The sequence below is a fragment of the Patiria miniata genome, unplaced genomic scaffold, assembly GCF_015706575.1.
Source record: "Patiria miniata isolate m_02_andy unplaced genomic scaffold, ASM1570657v1 HiC_scaffold_18, whole genome shotgun sequence".
Taxonomy (NCBI): Eukaryota; Metazoa; Echinodermata; class Asteroidea; order Valvatida; family Asterinidae; genus Patiria; species Patiria miniata.
Genome location: NW_024037056.1, coordinates 9,967,857 through 9,983,950, shown reverse-complemented (window position 1 = coordinate 9,983,950; position 16,094 = coordinate 9,967,857). Strand labels below are relative to the sequence as shown.

Here is a 16,094-nt window from a genome sequence, read left to right as displayed (position 1 = left end):
GTGAGAGAGCAGGTATGGGCGCGTACTGTTCGACACCCTGGGGACGAGGTTGGCGGTCTACAGCTGCAGCTAGATGATTTACACATAGGTCATGATAAATTACCCAGAATGCCATCCCCTCTTCCTTCACAAGATTCTGTGAAGCTCATCTGCCCTTCCCAGCGCCCTGTTTGCAGGCCGGGGGGGGGGGGGGTACGAGCGAAGAGTTTAATTATCTAGCTCAACCCCCCAAGTGGACTTTTTTTTTGAAAACGCTTTCGGAGATACATGTACATTATTTCCCCAATAAGGGCCGAACCACCGAAGGGGTATAAGGTCAAACACATTAATTTCCTTGTTTACAGTTTATTGGAAGGGTGTGGTTATGATGTGGTACATGTTTCTGATTTAATATTCATGAAGACATATGAATTTTGATATACTCTTTGCCACAGATGATCCCTGCACAAGTAACCCCTGCTGGAATGGAGGAAGTTGTGTTAATTCTTCCGCCGATTTTACTTGTATTTGTGCTCCTGAATTCATCGGATTATTCTGTGAATCGCAGAGCCGTAAGTATATACAGGACCGTACGCTTGGGTGGGGTTGGGGTTTCAGAGTGGTGTTTCGAATGAAACACCCCCTTACCTCCCCGGTCTGTAAAATGTGATGAGTTAATTCAGCCTGCGTGTTTTTAATAATAATGATGCACAAAACCGTTTCGGCGGTGTTGAATTAAATTTAAGGGCAAAAATATCGCATCTTCACTCGCTGCATCATGTCAGTTTACAAAACAGCCAGGGCGATGTACATCTTTGAGATATTTTTGCATTCCTGCTTTGTATTTTTTTTTTTTGCTGTCAGCTTTTGTCGTGTCACTTTTGTCTTGTCTGTCTCTCCGATACCGAGTCCGTGTTTCTTCATGTAGGGAGACCAAGTGCGCCCTCAGTTGTTGTTCGTCCAAAAGTTTGGCAAGGTGATTGCGCAGTATACATACATGTAGTACCATAGTCCCGCGCAAAGGCGGCACTTGTAAAAAGTTTTCTCATGTCGTTAATTGTCGTGTGCCTGTGGGCTCGAGGGGACCAACATATATTTTGTCCAGAAAATTCTCTCGTTTTGGTAGGGAGCATATGGCTTTTGCCATGCTCCTGACTGGTATAACACTGTGGGACGGTGATCTTAAAGAAACTTCCAAGTGAGTATTGCTGTGTCATATAGGCCTAATCGAATCGTTTTGTGAGAGAAATTGGGCGATCGTGAAGTGTAGGGCCCGGTTCCCATAAGGGAACAAAATCCACTTTAAAAATATTGGACCTACCAAACTAGTTGGCGACATTCGCAACTGTGCCCTCAATAAACAGGTATGTCATAGATAGAGGGCAGGGTTTTGATTTTTAAGGGAAATTTGGGGGTAAAATGACGATGACAGCGCGGCGACAACACGCGACCCAAAAATAAAGATGGCGATCACCGCGCGATGTACCGTGACGGCGTGAGCACGCACAGCGCGCTGAATCGCAAGGCACAAACTGCGCAGGAAAATCGTGATTTCTACCCCAAGATTCTGTTCAAAATTGCAAAACAGGTGTCATTAGAAATGAGAATAGCCTGCTTATGATTGTAAAGGTGATTTTTGAGCAATAACAAATATGACTCTAATTTGATCAAAACAAAACAGGGGCCCTACACTTCACGATCACCGGAAAATGTGGTATTTTCGTGACCGTGAGACAAACGTGATTCGTATGCAGTAGGCCCTAGTTCGGTGGTTTACACAATCACTGTCCAGATCCAGCCTAGACCCGTGAACGTGGCGTTGTATACAACGCCATGCTCTTATCATTTCGAACCTAGCGAAAATCGATCTGCCATACATAATTTCGTATGCAGATTAAGTAAATACCATTCTATATTTGCCTTCACGTGTGTTCAGGATGTGCCATTTTGAAGAAATTTGCCGAAAATGAAGACCCATACGAACGTAACAAATTAGATTTTAACGTTAACTGGACAAGTACCCAGGGTCACTTGTGTGCCAAATAATTGGAGCCCTCCAAGCTACCCGTCTGCTTCATGTGATGCATATGATTATGGTTGTCGATTGGACAGATTGACGGCTGTTTCATGTCACATCCTAGATCCTGTGGGGAGGACGGCTTGCGTTTGTTGTATCCTTTTGGTCCATAAGTAGCCCCATAAATGTGGCCAATTTACTGGACTACCTCCGTAAACATAGGCCACACATCCACCATACACTAAAACTAAACGAACATGTTTGCAAAGTTATTTCCATATTCCGACTTCAAACCCAGTTTATTTATGCTTTGAAAATACACTCACCCTCTTAATAACAAACTCAGAACCTGCTTCCAGTGTCAGTTGCCCAGTTGCTGCGTAATTTACGATACTTTCTGGAGGCTTCTTGGCAACTTTTTGGTCCAACTATAACCTCGCGCAATACCTGACGGGATACGAAGCAATATGCAGGGATCGCTCACCTGTCAATCAAGCGTGCACGTGCACGAGGCGCGGGCGCCGCGCCGCAGGCCCGGTCTTCTTCTTCTTGCGTATGATTGTGCAGCAGCGTATACTATTGACAGATCCAAGGAGAGCCAGGTAAGGGCATCGTCTGTCACAAGGTGGATGTCCTTGATGCCTCCTGGGAACTTTGTCAGCATGCAATCATTCACAATGTGTGAGATGGTCTGATCTGGATGGCCGCACTCACATATGCCGGGTTGTCCCGGAACTTCCATTTATGTAGATTGTGTGCAGACCTGGCATGTAGAGTGCGGATCCTGTTGAGAGTGGTCCACTCTCACCTGTCTAGGTTGAAACCAGGGGTTACGGTGGTGGGATCACGTACCAGGTCCTTGTTGGTGTATTCCACGTTTTCCCAGAGACTGCGCCAGGCCACTTTAGAGTTGAAACCTGCTTCATCTAATGTGCCTGCAGAAATCAAAAAGGGATTGCGTGATTTAAGTCGCAGAACTCCAGGTGAACTTCTGTGGCTAACCAGTCAGGAATAAAAAGCACTCCAAGTATCTTGGGGTAACATTAGACCGCAGTCTTATTACATATCATGAACACTTGAAAAGGGTTGCTGATAAGACCAAATCCAGAGTAAACATCATCCGGAAACTAGCGGGCACTAGCTGGGGCTCCAGCGCAAGCACCCTTCGCACATCTAGTCTGGTGAACGATCCCTGCTTATTGTCTTTATGGTGAACTTAATTGATATCCCTGGTTTCCCAGTTCGCCAACAAGATCAGCAAGGATCTTTTCCATGCCTGACATTTTTATTGATTTATTTGTTTCTGATTTTAGTAGCAGGTGTAAGCTAGAGAATGAAGAGCAACTGTTAAATTTTGCCAATAAAATGACACAAGAGGTGAAAAGTGTTATGACTGCATTTTTTAACTTAATTATAATAAAATTGGGATATTAAAGTGAAAAAGACAAGAATATTCTTATCTGATGAATTCAGTTAATTGAAAGCCAGATCCACCCGTTTGTGTTATTATTTAGGTTTTTATGCCCCGCGGCGAAGCCGAAGGGGCATACTGTTTCCGCCTTGTCCTTCCGTGGGTGGGTGGGTGGGTGTGTGTGTGTGTCCGGACAAATCTTGTCAGCGCGATAACTTGAGAAATACTTAACATATGAACTTCAAATTTGGTTTGTGGATTGTTCTTGGTAATCCTAAGAAGCCTATTGCATTTGGGGCCAAAAGGTCAAGGGTCAAGGTCACAGTGGCTAAAACAAAAGAAATTTTGTCAGCGTGATAACTTGAGATATACTTTACATATGAACTTCAAATTTGGTTTGTGGATTGTCCTTGGCAATCCTGAGAAGCCTAATGCATTTGGGGCCAAAAGGTCAAGGGTCAAGGTCACAGTGGCTAAAACAAAACAAATTTTGTCAGCGTGATAACTTGAGATATACTTTACATATGAACTTCAAATTTGGTTTGTGGATTGTCCTTGGCAATCCTGAGAAGCCTAATGCATTTGGGGCCAAAAGGTCAAGGGTCAAGGTCACAGTGGCTAAAACAAAAGAAATTTTGTCAGCGGGATAACTTGAGAAATACTTTACATGTGAACTTCAAATTTGGTTTGTGGATCGTTCTTGGTAATCCAAATAGGCCTATCGCATTGGGGGTCGAAACGTTAAGGGTCAAGGTCACAGTGGCTAAAACAATAGAAATCTTGTATTTATTCTGAGATCATAGGGATTAGGGATTAATTCATATAAAACCTACAGAAGACACTAATGCTGTCAATGAACGTTCCATGTGACCAAGGTACATGTAAGTTGATGTTAAAAGAGTGGTGTTATGTCATGGGAACAGTTACGGTTCCGGGGCATTTGTGTTTGTAAACACACCTAACTTGTTTTTGAATAAATTTAAGCACAAGAACTAAATGTACAAAAGGTGTAAATTTGCTTTGCAGTTTTTGCTTAGGATTTCCTTTTATTTATAAAGTAGGTCCTTGTTATTTGTTCAGAAAAAATAAAGATAAGATTTCCTCTTATTTTCACGTCGCCCACGTGCAATGAGAGAGGAAAGAATTGGAAACTTGTCTAAAAGGATGTCTATTTTAGCTGCAACCATAGACACGCTAAAGTAATGTTCAGTTTTTGTCACGGAAGGACGATTTCGCTTGGTTTGAAATGGTGCGTGGCGTAGTTAACAAGCCACGTTCACGTGTCTATGTCCATGCAGCCATGTGTTGAACTTTGACATTCACATTGTATTTACTTTGACATTCTATTGTGCATACGGGCTTGAATGCTTGAAGTGTTGAAATGTAAGAATACATTTATTGTAGTTCAGGAAATCAAATAGTCATCATCATCATGTATATTTTGTTTGAACACTCGTTCCTCCCTTAATTGACGTGGGAGCTATATATGGATTAGCCCCACTTGTGTGGCTGTGGTATGCTGCGCTGAACCTCTGGCCACACACCAGGTTATCGCACACTACTGAGGAGGTTCTCAAAAAAATTACGCAAATTTTCTAACTGATGGTTGTATTCTTTGATGTCACAGCTCTTCACTTCTTGGATGCTTAGGCCAAAAAAAATAATAGTTCTGCTTCCGGTTACCCGACAGACCCTATTTTTAGGCTGCGACCCTAAAAATTTTATCGGCAATTCAAAAAAAAAAAAAAAGATTGAATAAATAAAAATAAAAATCTTATGTCTTGTCTGTCTCCACAAAATACCTCTCAACAACCCTTTTGCATCAAAAAATGCTTGTATTTATTGTGTTTTTACCTACATTCGCTATTTTTTTCAAAAGAAACCTCCGTTATTTTTACAAATTCGCTGCGCGATTCAACTACTTCGCAATTCGATGTCTATAATCTCCCAATTAAACGAGTAAAGTGATGTTTAATTAGGATTCTACCGATACATTACCGTAATGAGGAGTCACGTGAGATTGTATTGTTTAGTAGCTAAAGGTATGCCACAATTGAAAGAAAAGAATGCAATTCCTGCCTGCGTGCCCCTATAAAAGGCCCAACCACAGGCATGCTCACCAGTGATTTAAAGTAATTATAACAAATTACACTGGTCCCGTATACTAGGGCGGGTTGAGCAAAGAGACGGAGTCAAAACTTGTGCTTGGGCACATTGGGTGGGAGTCACGTGACTCCTCATTACGGTAATGTATCGGTAGAATCCTAATTAAACATCACTTTACTCGTTTAATTGGGAGATTCTACCTCACCATTACCTCCATTCCGACTCACGTGAGACTTTAAAGCGGGACAGTGTAATGTTAATCAAGTCCCTTAAAACAAGAAACTGCACAAAGAAATTTTGCAGTACTCCATATCGGATATATTAGATTTTATTTTTGTATTCTACTTCTAGAGCTTATTCTAGCTCATCATTATTAATAACTTCGAAACAATTTGTCTCTTGACAAAAGTACATGACTTTGCATACAGTATAAATCTCATTATACACACTTTTACGCCAAGACTAAATTGTCTCTTGGCAATACACGGTATAATAAACAAAGTTAAATTCTAGTTTGTCCTCTGACAACCGAACACAGTATAATTCTCATTTTCAACAAAATCAAGACTAATTTGTCTTTTGACTAAAGTAGTATTCACTTCATTATAAACAAATCAAGACTATCTTTGTCTCTTGACGATGTTCAGTATAAATCAATATTTAAACTGGCACTTGTTTCATGAGTCGAATCAGCACTTTACCGTGCTATTTAATGGAATAAAACTTTCCTTGACCCATTTCATTTTTATTACACAACATATGCTCGGCTAATCATTTTTGACTTAAAATTGCCTGAGCAAACTGACTTTGTGCTCCTTCTGAGCATAAAATACTGTCACTTCTGTTATAAAACTTGGCGAAGGTTGTTGAGCTTGCCCAACCTGCCGTCTGCAAAATTAAGTTAATTGGTACACCTTTATTGGCGGCTGCCGAGGTTGAGGCAGTTCTAAAACTATGTGCTTTGAACTTGGACACATCTACGCCCGCCTCAGTTAATGACTGTTTTTACCAACGGGAAACGGTGGCAGTGCCTATCTCCTTATGCGGCACTGTATAACTTAAAAATAATTTTGACTTGGAGCCCCTAAAACTTCTTGTCCTTTTCAGATACTCTAAGAGGGTTCGCTTAACACATACACTTTTATCATGCGGGTATGCTGACAATTGTATAACTTGTGGTTGAGGTTTGCCCGGTTTAGATGTTTTAATCAAATCAGTTATTTTAATACAAACTTGTTTGTTTCTAACCTTCATGTTAGATATGTCGAATAGGCTCAATGTCTGAGCCCGCTGTGCAGTGGTGAGTGCACATAAGCAAATCAGTTTGTAAGTCAATTGTTTCAATGCAATAGACTGTAATGGTTCCATCTTACTAACATATCGAAGTAAAATACCAACATCCCAAGTATGTGAATAACGAGGGTACTGAGGTTTTAAATTAAATAGTCCTCGCATAAAACGAATAACCAAAGGATGGCTACCAAACTTTGTTTTATTGTCAGACGTTGACCAAAGCAGTGATGACAATGCACACCGTGCTGTATTAACAGTGCTGTATTTTGCCCCAGAGTGCACTAACTTGGTGAGAAACTCCATTGCCACGGTTACAGTCGCATGAACTGGATCGACAGCCCGTTTAGTGCAGAAACGTAGCCATATTTCGATGGATGATGCATATTGCTTCTTGGTACTCGGTCTCCATGATTGGAGGATAATGTCAATAGTTTCCTTCGAAAATCCTCTTGATCGGAGCGACTGCTGGATAAGAGTGAAGCACACATTGTCATTCGGCCCTCTAGTGGATGGCGACTGTGTGGATCGTGTGGTAGTCTCAACAACCCGGATGTCTTTAGTAGTGTTACTGGCGTAGCTATCAACAGGCGCAGCATTCTGGGAAACCAATGTTGGGTTTGCCATAATGGGAATATAAGCATTCCCATGGCTCCGTCTACCTCGATTTTCTGCAATACCCTGTCAATGACAGCAAAAGGAGGAAATGCGTAAAATATTTCGTTCGCCCAAGACATTGTAAACGCATCACATGCAACTGCCTCTGGGTCAGGCAGCCATGACACAAATGGCTTAAATTGATAATTGGCTTTGGACGCAAATAAATCAATACTTGGTGTGACACCCAATGTTGATATGATTTTGTTAAAAATATTGGCATCTAGTTTCCATTCCAGATTATCCTTAAAGGATCGTGACAAGGTGTCTGCACAAGTGTTTTGTACACCAGGTATGTGGCGTGCAATCAACCAAATGTCATGTTGGATGCACCAAAACCAAATTTGTCTGGCCAAGTCATTCAGTTCAGCTGAATGACAACCTCCCATGTGGTTTATAAATGAAACTCCTGTGACATTGTACATTGCAATGGACACAGTTCTGTTCTGAATGTCAGTTTGAAATGACTTTAGAGCATAAAAAACCGCAAGGAGTTCTAGATAGTTAATATGAAACCTTACTTCATGCAAATTCCAACGGCCATTAGTTTGAATGTTAGCCTTTGGACAAGAGGCTCCCCAACCCATGAGGGAAGCATCAGTAAACACTTCGATGTCTGTTACACGGGGTAATATTGGTCGAAAAGTACATGGTAAATTTTGTATCCACCATTGCAAATCGGACTTACTGCTTGCAGTGAGAGGCATTTTGGCCCCGTAATTTCCATGACATTTTTTCAGAGCGATGTTTTTGCTCACTTCCAAACTTCGGTAATATAAAGGCCCAAGTGGGACCGCTGGAAAACATGACACAAGTTTTCCTATGACCTGTGACACCCGATGAATTGTCGGGTTTGACTGTCCTATGAGTTCATGGCATGCCTCAACCGTGGTTGATAATTTGCGTGTCGGTAAACGCACTGTCATTTCTACTGAATTAATGGTGAATCCCAAAAACTCCAATTCTTGGACTGGGGTAAAGTGTGATTTTGATTGATTAATCACAAACCCAAGTTCATTTGTCAGTGCACAACGAGCTGCAATGTTACTGGTGCATTCCTGTAATGTGTCACCAATAAGTAATGAATCATCAATATAATTTGCCGAAATTTGGCCAGCATTACGTAATGTTGATGTGAGTGGTTTCATGACCTTTGTAAAGATACGAGGTGCACTAGCAAGCCCAAAGCATAAGCATTTAAATTGCCACAGTTTATCTCGCCATTGAAACCGTAAGAACTTCTGATGTTCCTGGGCCATGGGTATCGTAAAATATGCATCCTTCAAATCTATTGATGCTAAATAGCAGTTTGTCCGAATCAATGTCAGTGCAAATTCAAAGGTCTCCATTTTAAAATGGTGATATTTGACAAATTTGTTTAGAGCTTTTAGATTGATAATTGGTCTCATTGAGCCGTCTTTCTTTGGTCGAAGAAAAATGTTGGACAAAAATTGTCCGTGACAGGGGTTGACCCTGATAATCGCTCCTTTTTCTTGTAATTTTTGAATTTCTTCGTCAATCAGTTGCGCCTCCGGGTCAGAGTATTGAATAAGCTTAGGTTCATGTGCCTGGACCGGAGTGCGATTAAATTCGATATGGCAATGTGCAACTGTATCTAGCACCCATTCATCAGAGGTTATGTTTTCCCAAGCAGGGATAAACTGTTGCAATCTTCCAGCAATAGGTGATGTATACTTACTTACCAACTGTAATGGTGCCGCTAGGTCACCGTTTTCTTGGCTGTCGAGGCCCCGGTGCTGGTGGATTGGCTTGGGGTTTGGTGGTAATTGCCACTGCCATGACCGCTGCTGCCGCCGGAACGGTAATAACCCTGGCCCTGACTCTGAGCTCGACGATAGTAGCCTCGGCCTCTCGGGTAATAAGGCGCCCTCTGGTGGCTGCCGTAATGCTGTTTCGGGAAACCCCGTGAGCGAAAGTCCCCGCACGGTGGGATGATCCACGGCCTGAAAACTGTCTAGTATTACGACGTTTGGGGTCATTTACAAACATCTGTGAACTTATTTTGTTTGTCTCCACTATAGTTTTGCATGACTGAACTAAGTCATCCCCGAAAAGGAGACTAGTGCACGGGACTTGCGATGAGCACAAGGCCGCATATTTTTGGTTGAGATCAGGTCGGATACTGTCTCTTCTGCGCAAGTTGAGTTGGGCGTTGCCCGAGCCAAGTATGGCAATTGCGTCAACCAGCATTCTAATCAGCTGAGCTGTATCAATAGTCTCATTGTTATTTCTGGCTTTTAGCATTTGATCAGCGGCCATTGCGATGGCTATTGATGCCCGTACAAAAGAGCTTTGCACCTTTTGGAATTTAACATCCCTTGCACGTGTTGTGGGTTTTAGGATTGACCATATCTCAGGGTTCACTCTAGTTAGGCAAAGATTACCGCAGTTGCTTGGTTTGTTGTATTTGCCCAATTTTTCTTCTAGTTTTTCTGGCTTTATCTTGCCTTGAGCAAGTGCATTTACTGTTTTAGCCAATTGGTCATTTAGGGCTGAACTTTCTTTTTCGTCACCCTCAATTAAGGCCGCCATTTCGGTCAGCAAGTCATCCTGGTTGCCAGTATCGCACAACAGGTTATCTAAATCACCTTCAGTGAAAGTGTCTATGCCCTTTTCAGGTACATGTACATAACTATTGCCAGCAATTACGTTGTCATTGCCCGTTTCTGGTGCAAGGTTTAATGCCACCAAATTATCATCAGGGATTTCACCCTCGCTTAATATTTCCTCAGTTGGAAAGCGGTTTGCGTAATGGCTAGAACCGGCGGAATCGCTGCGGTGCAAAAACGCATTTGTCAAAGTAGCAACTGTTTGCTGCAAGCTAGAAACTGCTTTGTGCAAGTCTGAATCGTCGCTGCTAGTTTTCTTCGCGGCACTAGGCGGCTCGTTCAGGGTGCATGAATTTGCTTGATCTATATTCTTACGTTTAGCAGTTCGCTTCTTGGCTTTAGCTGCTGGCGCCGGTGGCGTTGGTTTGCTTAAAGATGAGCATGCAGTCTCCGCTATTGGTAGCTGCGTGAGAAATGACAACTCGTCATCCAGTTGACCCATTAGGCCCTCGTCTTCCGAGGGGTACACACCTGTAAATCGATCCGCCAAGCTCATGAATAAAAGTTATACCCTCAAAATATTCTATATTAGAGAGTTCTGAGCGCCGTAAAATTGGGGAATTGAAGAGATATGGTAGTGAACCTCTAGCCCGGACTTGGGGCTTCCAATTCTGAGCATTTTGGATGCTATTGGGCTCGAAAGTGGCGCTATTTTGCCATGTTGTGGAGGGATCGTTTTTCAAGATGGCTACTTTTCCGCTTTGGGGAAAATAGGTGTCGTCTTCTTTGCGTGAAAATATCTCGAAAAGTCAATGGTCAACCCACCATAAATTGAAAAGAAAATGAAAGATGACACATTGATCATCATTTTTCTGTGCAGCTTGAATACCTGTGAGAGTTTTGAGTATTTTTAAAAGAATTTTGAAGTACGGGCATTTAGCACTAGTGTCTATGGGAGTTTATTTGCAGGTATGCACCCTATAAAGAATCACAAAGATGGCCGTTTCGCGCATGCGCTGTGCCGCGGCAGTGGTCTTTTCAGTGGGCGGAACCTACGGGGAGGGGGAAAAAGTGTTTTAAAGGTATCAACAAGGGTTTTTTGCCGTAACGGATGCTTCCAAATCATTAGGGAGCAGTAGGCTATCACCCGATTACAACAATTGATACTTGAAAAGGGGGGGGGGGGCATTTTGAGCTTAAAAGTAGCTGGAACTCAATTTATTGTCGCTGGGGGCGCTCTACAGCTTAGCAGGGGCAAAACAATCACTATTTTCGGGCTTAATATCTACCTCGGATAATATTTTTCTTTCATTTTTTTTTCTCAAAATATTGACTTTGGAGATATTCTGCTTGTCCTGAATGTGATTTTGTGTTAAAATTTAAAAGTTGCCTGCTATTATAGGGTACACACCTGTAAATCGATCCGCCAAGCTCGTGAATAAAAGTTATACCCTCAAAATATTCTATATTAGAGAGTTCTGAGCGCCGTAAAATTGGGGAATTGAAGAGATATGGTAGTGAACCTCTAGCCCGGACTTGGGGCTTCCAATTCTGAGCATTTTAGATGCTATTGGGCTCGAAAGTGGCGCTATTTTGCCATGTTGTGGAGGGATCGTTTTTCAAGATGGCTACTTTTCCGCTTTGGGGAAAATAGGTGTCGTCTTCTTTGCGTGAAAATATCTCGAAAAGTCAATGGTCAACCCACCATAAATTGAAAAGAAAATGAAAGATGACACATATTGATCATCATTTTTCTGTGCAGCTTGAATACCTGTGAGAGTTTTGAGTATTTTTAAAAGAATTTTGAAGTACGGGCATTTAGCACTAGTGTCTATGGGAGTTTATTTGCAGGTATGCACCCCGAGGGGTTAATATGCAATATGGCTTCATCTGCCATTGCTACACTACTGGCCACGCTCGTGGTCCAACTTTCAATGTGACTGGCTAGAGCGCTGCGTGAAAACGCACCGATGTACACGCGATATAGCCACTAAAAATACACTGGAGAGCATGCCTGTGGCTGGGCCTTTTATAGGGGCACGCAGGCAGGAATTGCATTCTTTTCTTTCAATTGTGGCATACCTTTAGCTACTAAACAATACAATCTCACGTGAGTCGGAATGGAGGTAATGGTGAGGTAGAATCACGTGCGTAATAAGCATAATGCGGCGACGACTGGTTCCCGCCGCGCCGCGCAGGGGCCAATTATGAAAATGCGGTAACTAGTCTGTGCACGGCTATGCGATCGTTAGCGCTATAGCATGGCTATGCAGGCGCAGGCACGTGCTCTGTCAACTGGTCGGACTCGATATCGAAATGCTGAGAATGACATGCCAAGAAAACACCGATGGAGAACGAACATTTTTGCAAGTTAAATCACAGATTTGATCTAGCTTGTCTGTGTATGTATTTTCCGTGTTCAAGAGTTCATTTTGAGATCGCACTACTCGTATTTGGAGTGATACAATGCAGCGTGTTTCCTGAAATGTTCGACCCGTTGGCCGCGGGCCACACATGTACATGTACAGTGCATCCATGGAGAAATTTCTCCATGGTGCATCACACACTTCGGAGTTTTGGCCAGCTCCCCTTCTTGACTAGCGTTGTGCCTATGTGCCTACCTCCATGGTGCGAACGACCTGAATTTCCCACAATTTTTTTTACGAATTATCGAACGTAAATATATTGACAATAATTAAGGTAGGTTTTATTCACTTTTTGTGGCCATTTTGTGTATAGCTTTTGTAGTGCAATGGAAATAGTTCAGGCTAAAACTTCGCATATAATTGAATACCCCATTCAATCTGCATAAAAAAAATTGGCAAAAAAAAATTTCCGACCGACCGAACCTATTTTTGAAAGGCATGTAATCGGAAGCAGAACTATTCTTTTTTTTGGCCTTAGGTGTAATAATATCCAATTTTTTGAGAAATTTTTGATAGATTCAGGAGCATGCATCCGTCAATGTGTTAGACTCCAAATCCTTTGATCTCCTTCGAAGTAGTGGGCAGACACTCAAAAGACGAAAAGCTACTTCCAGAGTATTTGTCTATGGTACAAATACACCCCTACCAGTGCTAGGTGTTATCGAAGCCGAAGTAAGAGTCGGTACCCAACTCTTGCTCTACCGAGTTCCACATTGTCAACACACACAGTTGCAACCTGCTATCTTTCGCAACAGCGAAACAACTCGAGCTGATATCCCTCAATGCAGACCATGTAACCTGCAACCTCCAACCAGATCAGCCACAGCGACCACCAACCGCCACTGCCATGACACATGATCAGATAATGCAGCAGTATGGCGACTTGTTTTCTGGCATCGCGAAAATCAAAGATGTCAAGATCTCTCTTCAGATCGACCCTGACGGGAAACCAAGACAAAATTCCAGTCAGCCGTGGCACAACTTCTTACTGGCCTGAGTGGATGCAGGAATGTATCAGACGACATTTTTGTCTACGGCAAAGATCAACAAGAACACGATAGAAACCTGAAAGCAGTTCTTGACAGACTCCAGAGCCACAACGCCAGACTGAACAAGAGCAAATGCAAGTTTGCACAACCAGAACTTAAGTTCTACGGACACACGTTCAGCGGAGATGGCATCACACCAGACCCAAAGAAAATTGAGGCCCTCATCAATGCAACACCCCCCAAGAATGCCAAAGAAGTCAAGTCTTTCCTCGGGTTAGCATCATATGTCTCACGATTCATCCCCAACTATGCAACGGTCACTAACCCCCTTCGCGCCCTTACCCATCAAGACTCCAAGTGGAAGTGGGAGCAGGAGGAAATCTCAGCATTCAACGAACTGAAAAGTATCCTGACAAACACGAATGTCATGGTGTACTTTGACCCTCCCAAACCGACAGACATCATCGTGGATGCAAGTCCAGTTGGACTAGGCGCAATGCTGTCACAAGATGGAAAGATCGTCTCATACGCCAGTCGTACACTGTCAGATGTAGAATCCAGATATTCACAAACAGAGCGTGAGATGCTAGGAGTGGTCTGGGCCGTCGAGCGTTTTCACCTATACGTCTTTGGTGCCCATTTTCGCATAATCGTAGACCACAAGCCTCTCCTTGGAATCTTCAAGAGCAGCAGGCCAACTTCTGCCAGAATTGATTGCTGGCGACTGCGTACAATGTCATACGACTGTACGTGACATTGTGTACAAGCCGGGAAAGGATGACGAAAACCCAGCTGACTTCATCAGTAGACATGGTAGACACCCCGGATCCCAAGCTCCTAACAAGTCAGTAGCAGAAGACTACATAAACTACATTTGTAACAATGCAGTCTCAAAAGCTCTAACTCTAGAGGATGTCCGTGCTGAAACAGCAAAAGATGGCACCATGCAGAAACTGATGACAACCATCCGATCTGGAAAGTCACACGATTGGGATGATGTAGACATGCGTCCATACAAACCAGTTCGAAGCGAGCTTACAATCTGCAATGGTGCAATCCTGAGAGGAAACCACTTAACGATTCCCGCATCCCTGCAGCCCACCATCATCGAGTTGGCACATGCCAGTCACCAAGGAATTGTCAATTAGACTAAGGGCCTCTTCAGAGAGAAGGTTTGGTTTGCAGGTATTGACAGAATGGTTGAAGACAAAGTGAAGCAATGCCTACCATGCCAAGCAGCAACGACAAACAGCGCAGAACGTCCTGAGCCACTGAAGATGACACCGTTACCTTCCGCTCCATGGATAGAAGTTGCTGTAGATTTCACTGGCCCATACGCATCCAGTGAATGCTTACTTGTTGTCGTTGACGAGTAAAGCAGATTCCCAGAAGTCGAGATTGTGAGTTCTACTTCAGCCAGAGCAACCATTCCAAAGCTGGATGCAATCTTTGCTCGGCAAGGAATTCCTGACATAGTCAAGACAGACAACGGTCCCCCATTTCATGGACATGAGTTTGCAAAATTTACATCATATCTTGATTTACTCATCGACGAGTCACCCCACTATGGCCAAGAGCCAACGGAGAAGTAGAGCTACAAACAGAACACTAGGAAAAGTCATACGCATCGCAGGTGTAAGCTGGAAACAACAGTTACATAAACTCCTTCGCCAGTACAGAGCTACTCCTCATTCCTCAACAAACCTATCCCCCAGCGAAGCACTCAACTCTAGAAAGCTGAAATGTGAGCTACCAGAGATCCAGTCTCCCTTGCGCCCATACAGTCACGGTGACTCCTTGCGAGAACGAGATGCCCAGCAGAAATGGAAATTAAAACACTTGCTGACACTTGCCTCTTTGCCAAACCGTCAAACATCCAGACAGGAGACGTAGTCCTTGTGCGTCAACCCAAACAGTCCAAACACACCTCACCATTCAACTCCAAACCCTTCCAAGTCACGATGAGAAGAGGAAACATGGTGGAAGCCACAAGAGGAGACAGAGTAACCAGACGAAATCTCTCTCACTTCAAAAAGATCCAAGCCCCACCCCCTGACCCCCACACCCCAGAAGATGACCACAGTGATGACCACATAGACGACATATCCTTAGTCACTGATCCACAGCCATCCCAAGATCCTCAATCTCTCATCAAACCTCCAGCAGTTCTTGAGGATAGTTCTAAACTGAAGTCCAGTCTTCGTCAATCCACACGAGTTCGCAAGCCTCCAGTGCGATTCAAGGACTACATGTATGTTCAGTGAACTCTGTGCAGATCACAATTTATTTGCTCATTTGAATCAAACCCATACTAACTAGTCAACCACAATAATAGTCCAAATCACACTCTCAGTCAAGTTTAGACAAAACCTTCTGAAGTTTCAAGGTTTCAAAGTTTGACAGTTGTAAAGTTCAAAATTTTAAAGTTGAAAGTTTCCAAGAAATAAAAAGGAATGTTGAGTTGTGTTAAAAAAAAACCACTCAAACGAACAAAAAGAGAGTCAAAAAAAGAACTTACTACAAAAAATAAGTTTGTTCGTGTAAAAACAAAAAGAACAAGAAGAGAAAGTCTCAAGTTTTATAAGTTTGTTAAAAAAAAAATAAAGAGAAAAGAAAGAATTTCAAGCACTCAAATTAAAGGAGACAACT

General features: G+C 42.8%; 1 protein-coding gene across 1 annotated transcript; it reads left to right on the top strand.

The window, feature by feature from the left end:
- The first annotated feature begins 12,150 nt into the window (after positions 1-12,150).
- LOC119725119 lies at positions 12,151-14,593 on the top strand. Its single transcript, XM_038196480.1, has 4 exons — positions 12,151-12,156; positions 12,973-13,084; positions 13,499-13,995; positions 14,102-14,593. Exons 1-4 carry the CDS (start codon positions 12,151-12,153, stop codon positions 14,591-14,593), a joined length of 1,107 nt encoding a protein of 368 aa, XP_038052408.1.
- The last annotated feature ends 1,501 nt before the right edge of the window (positions 14,594-16,094 follow it).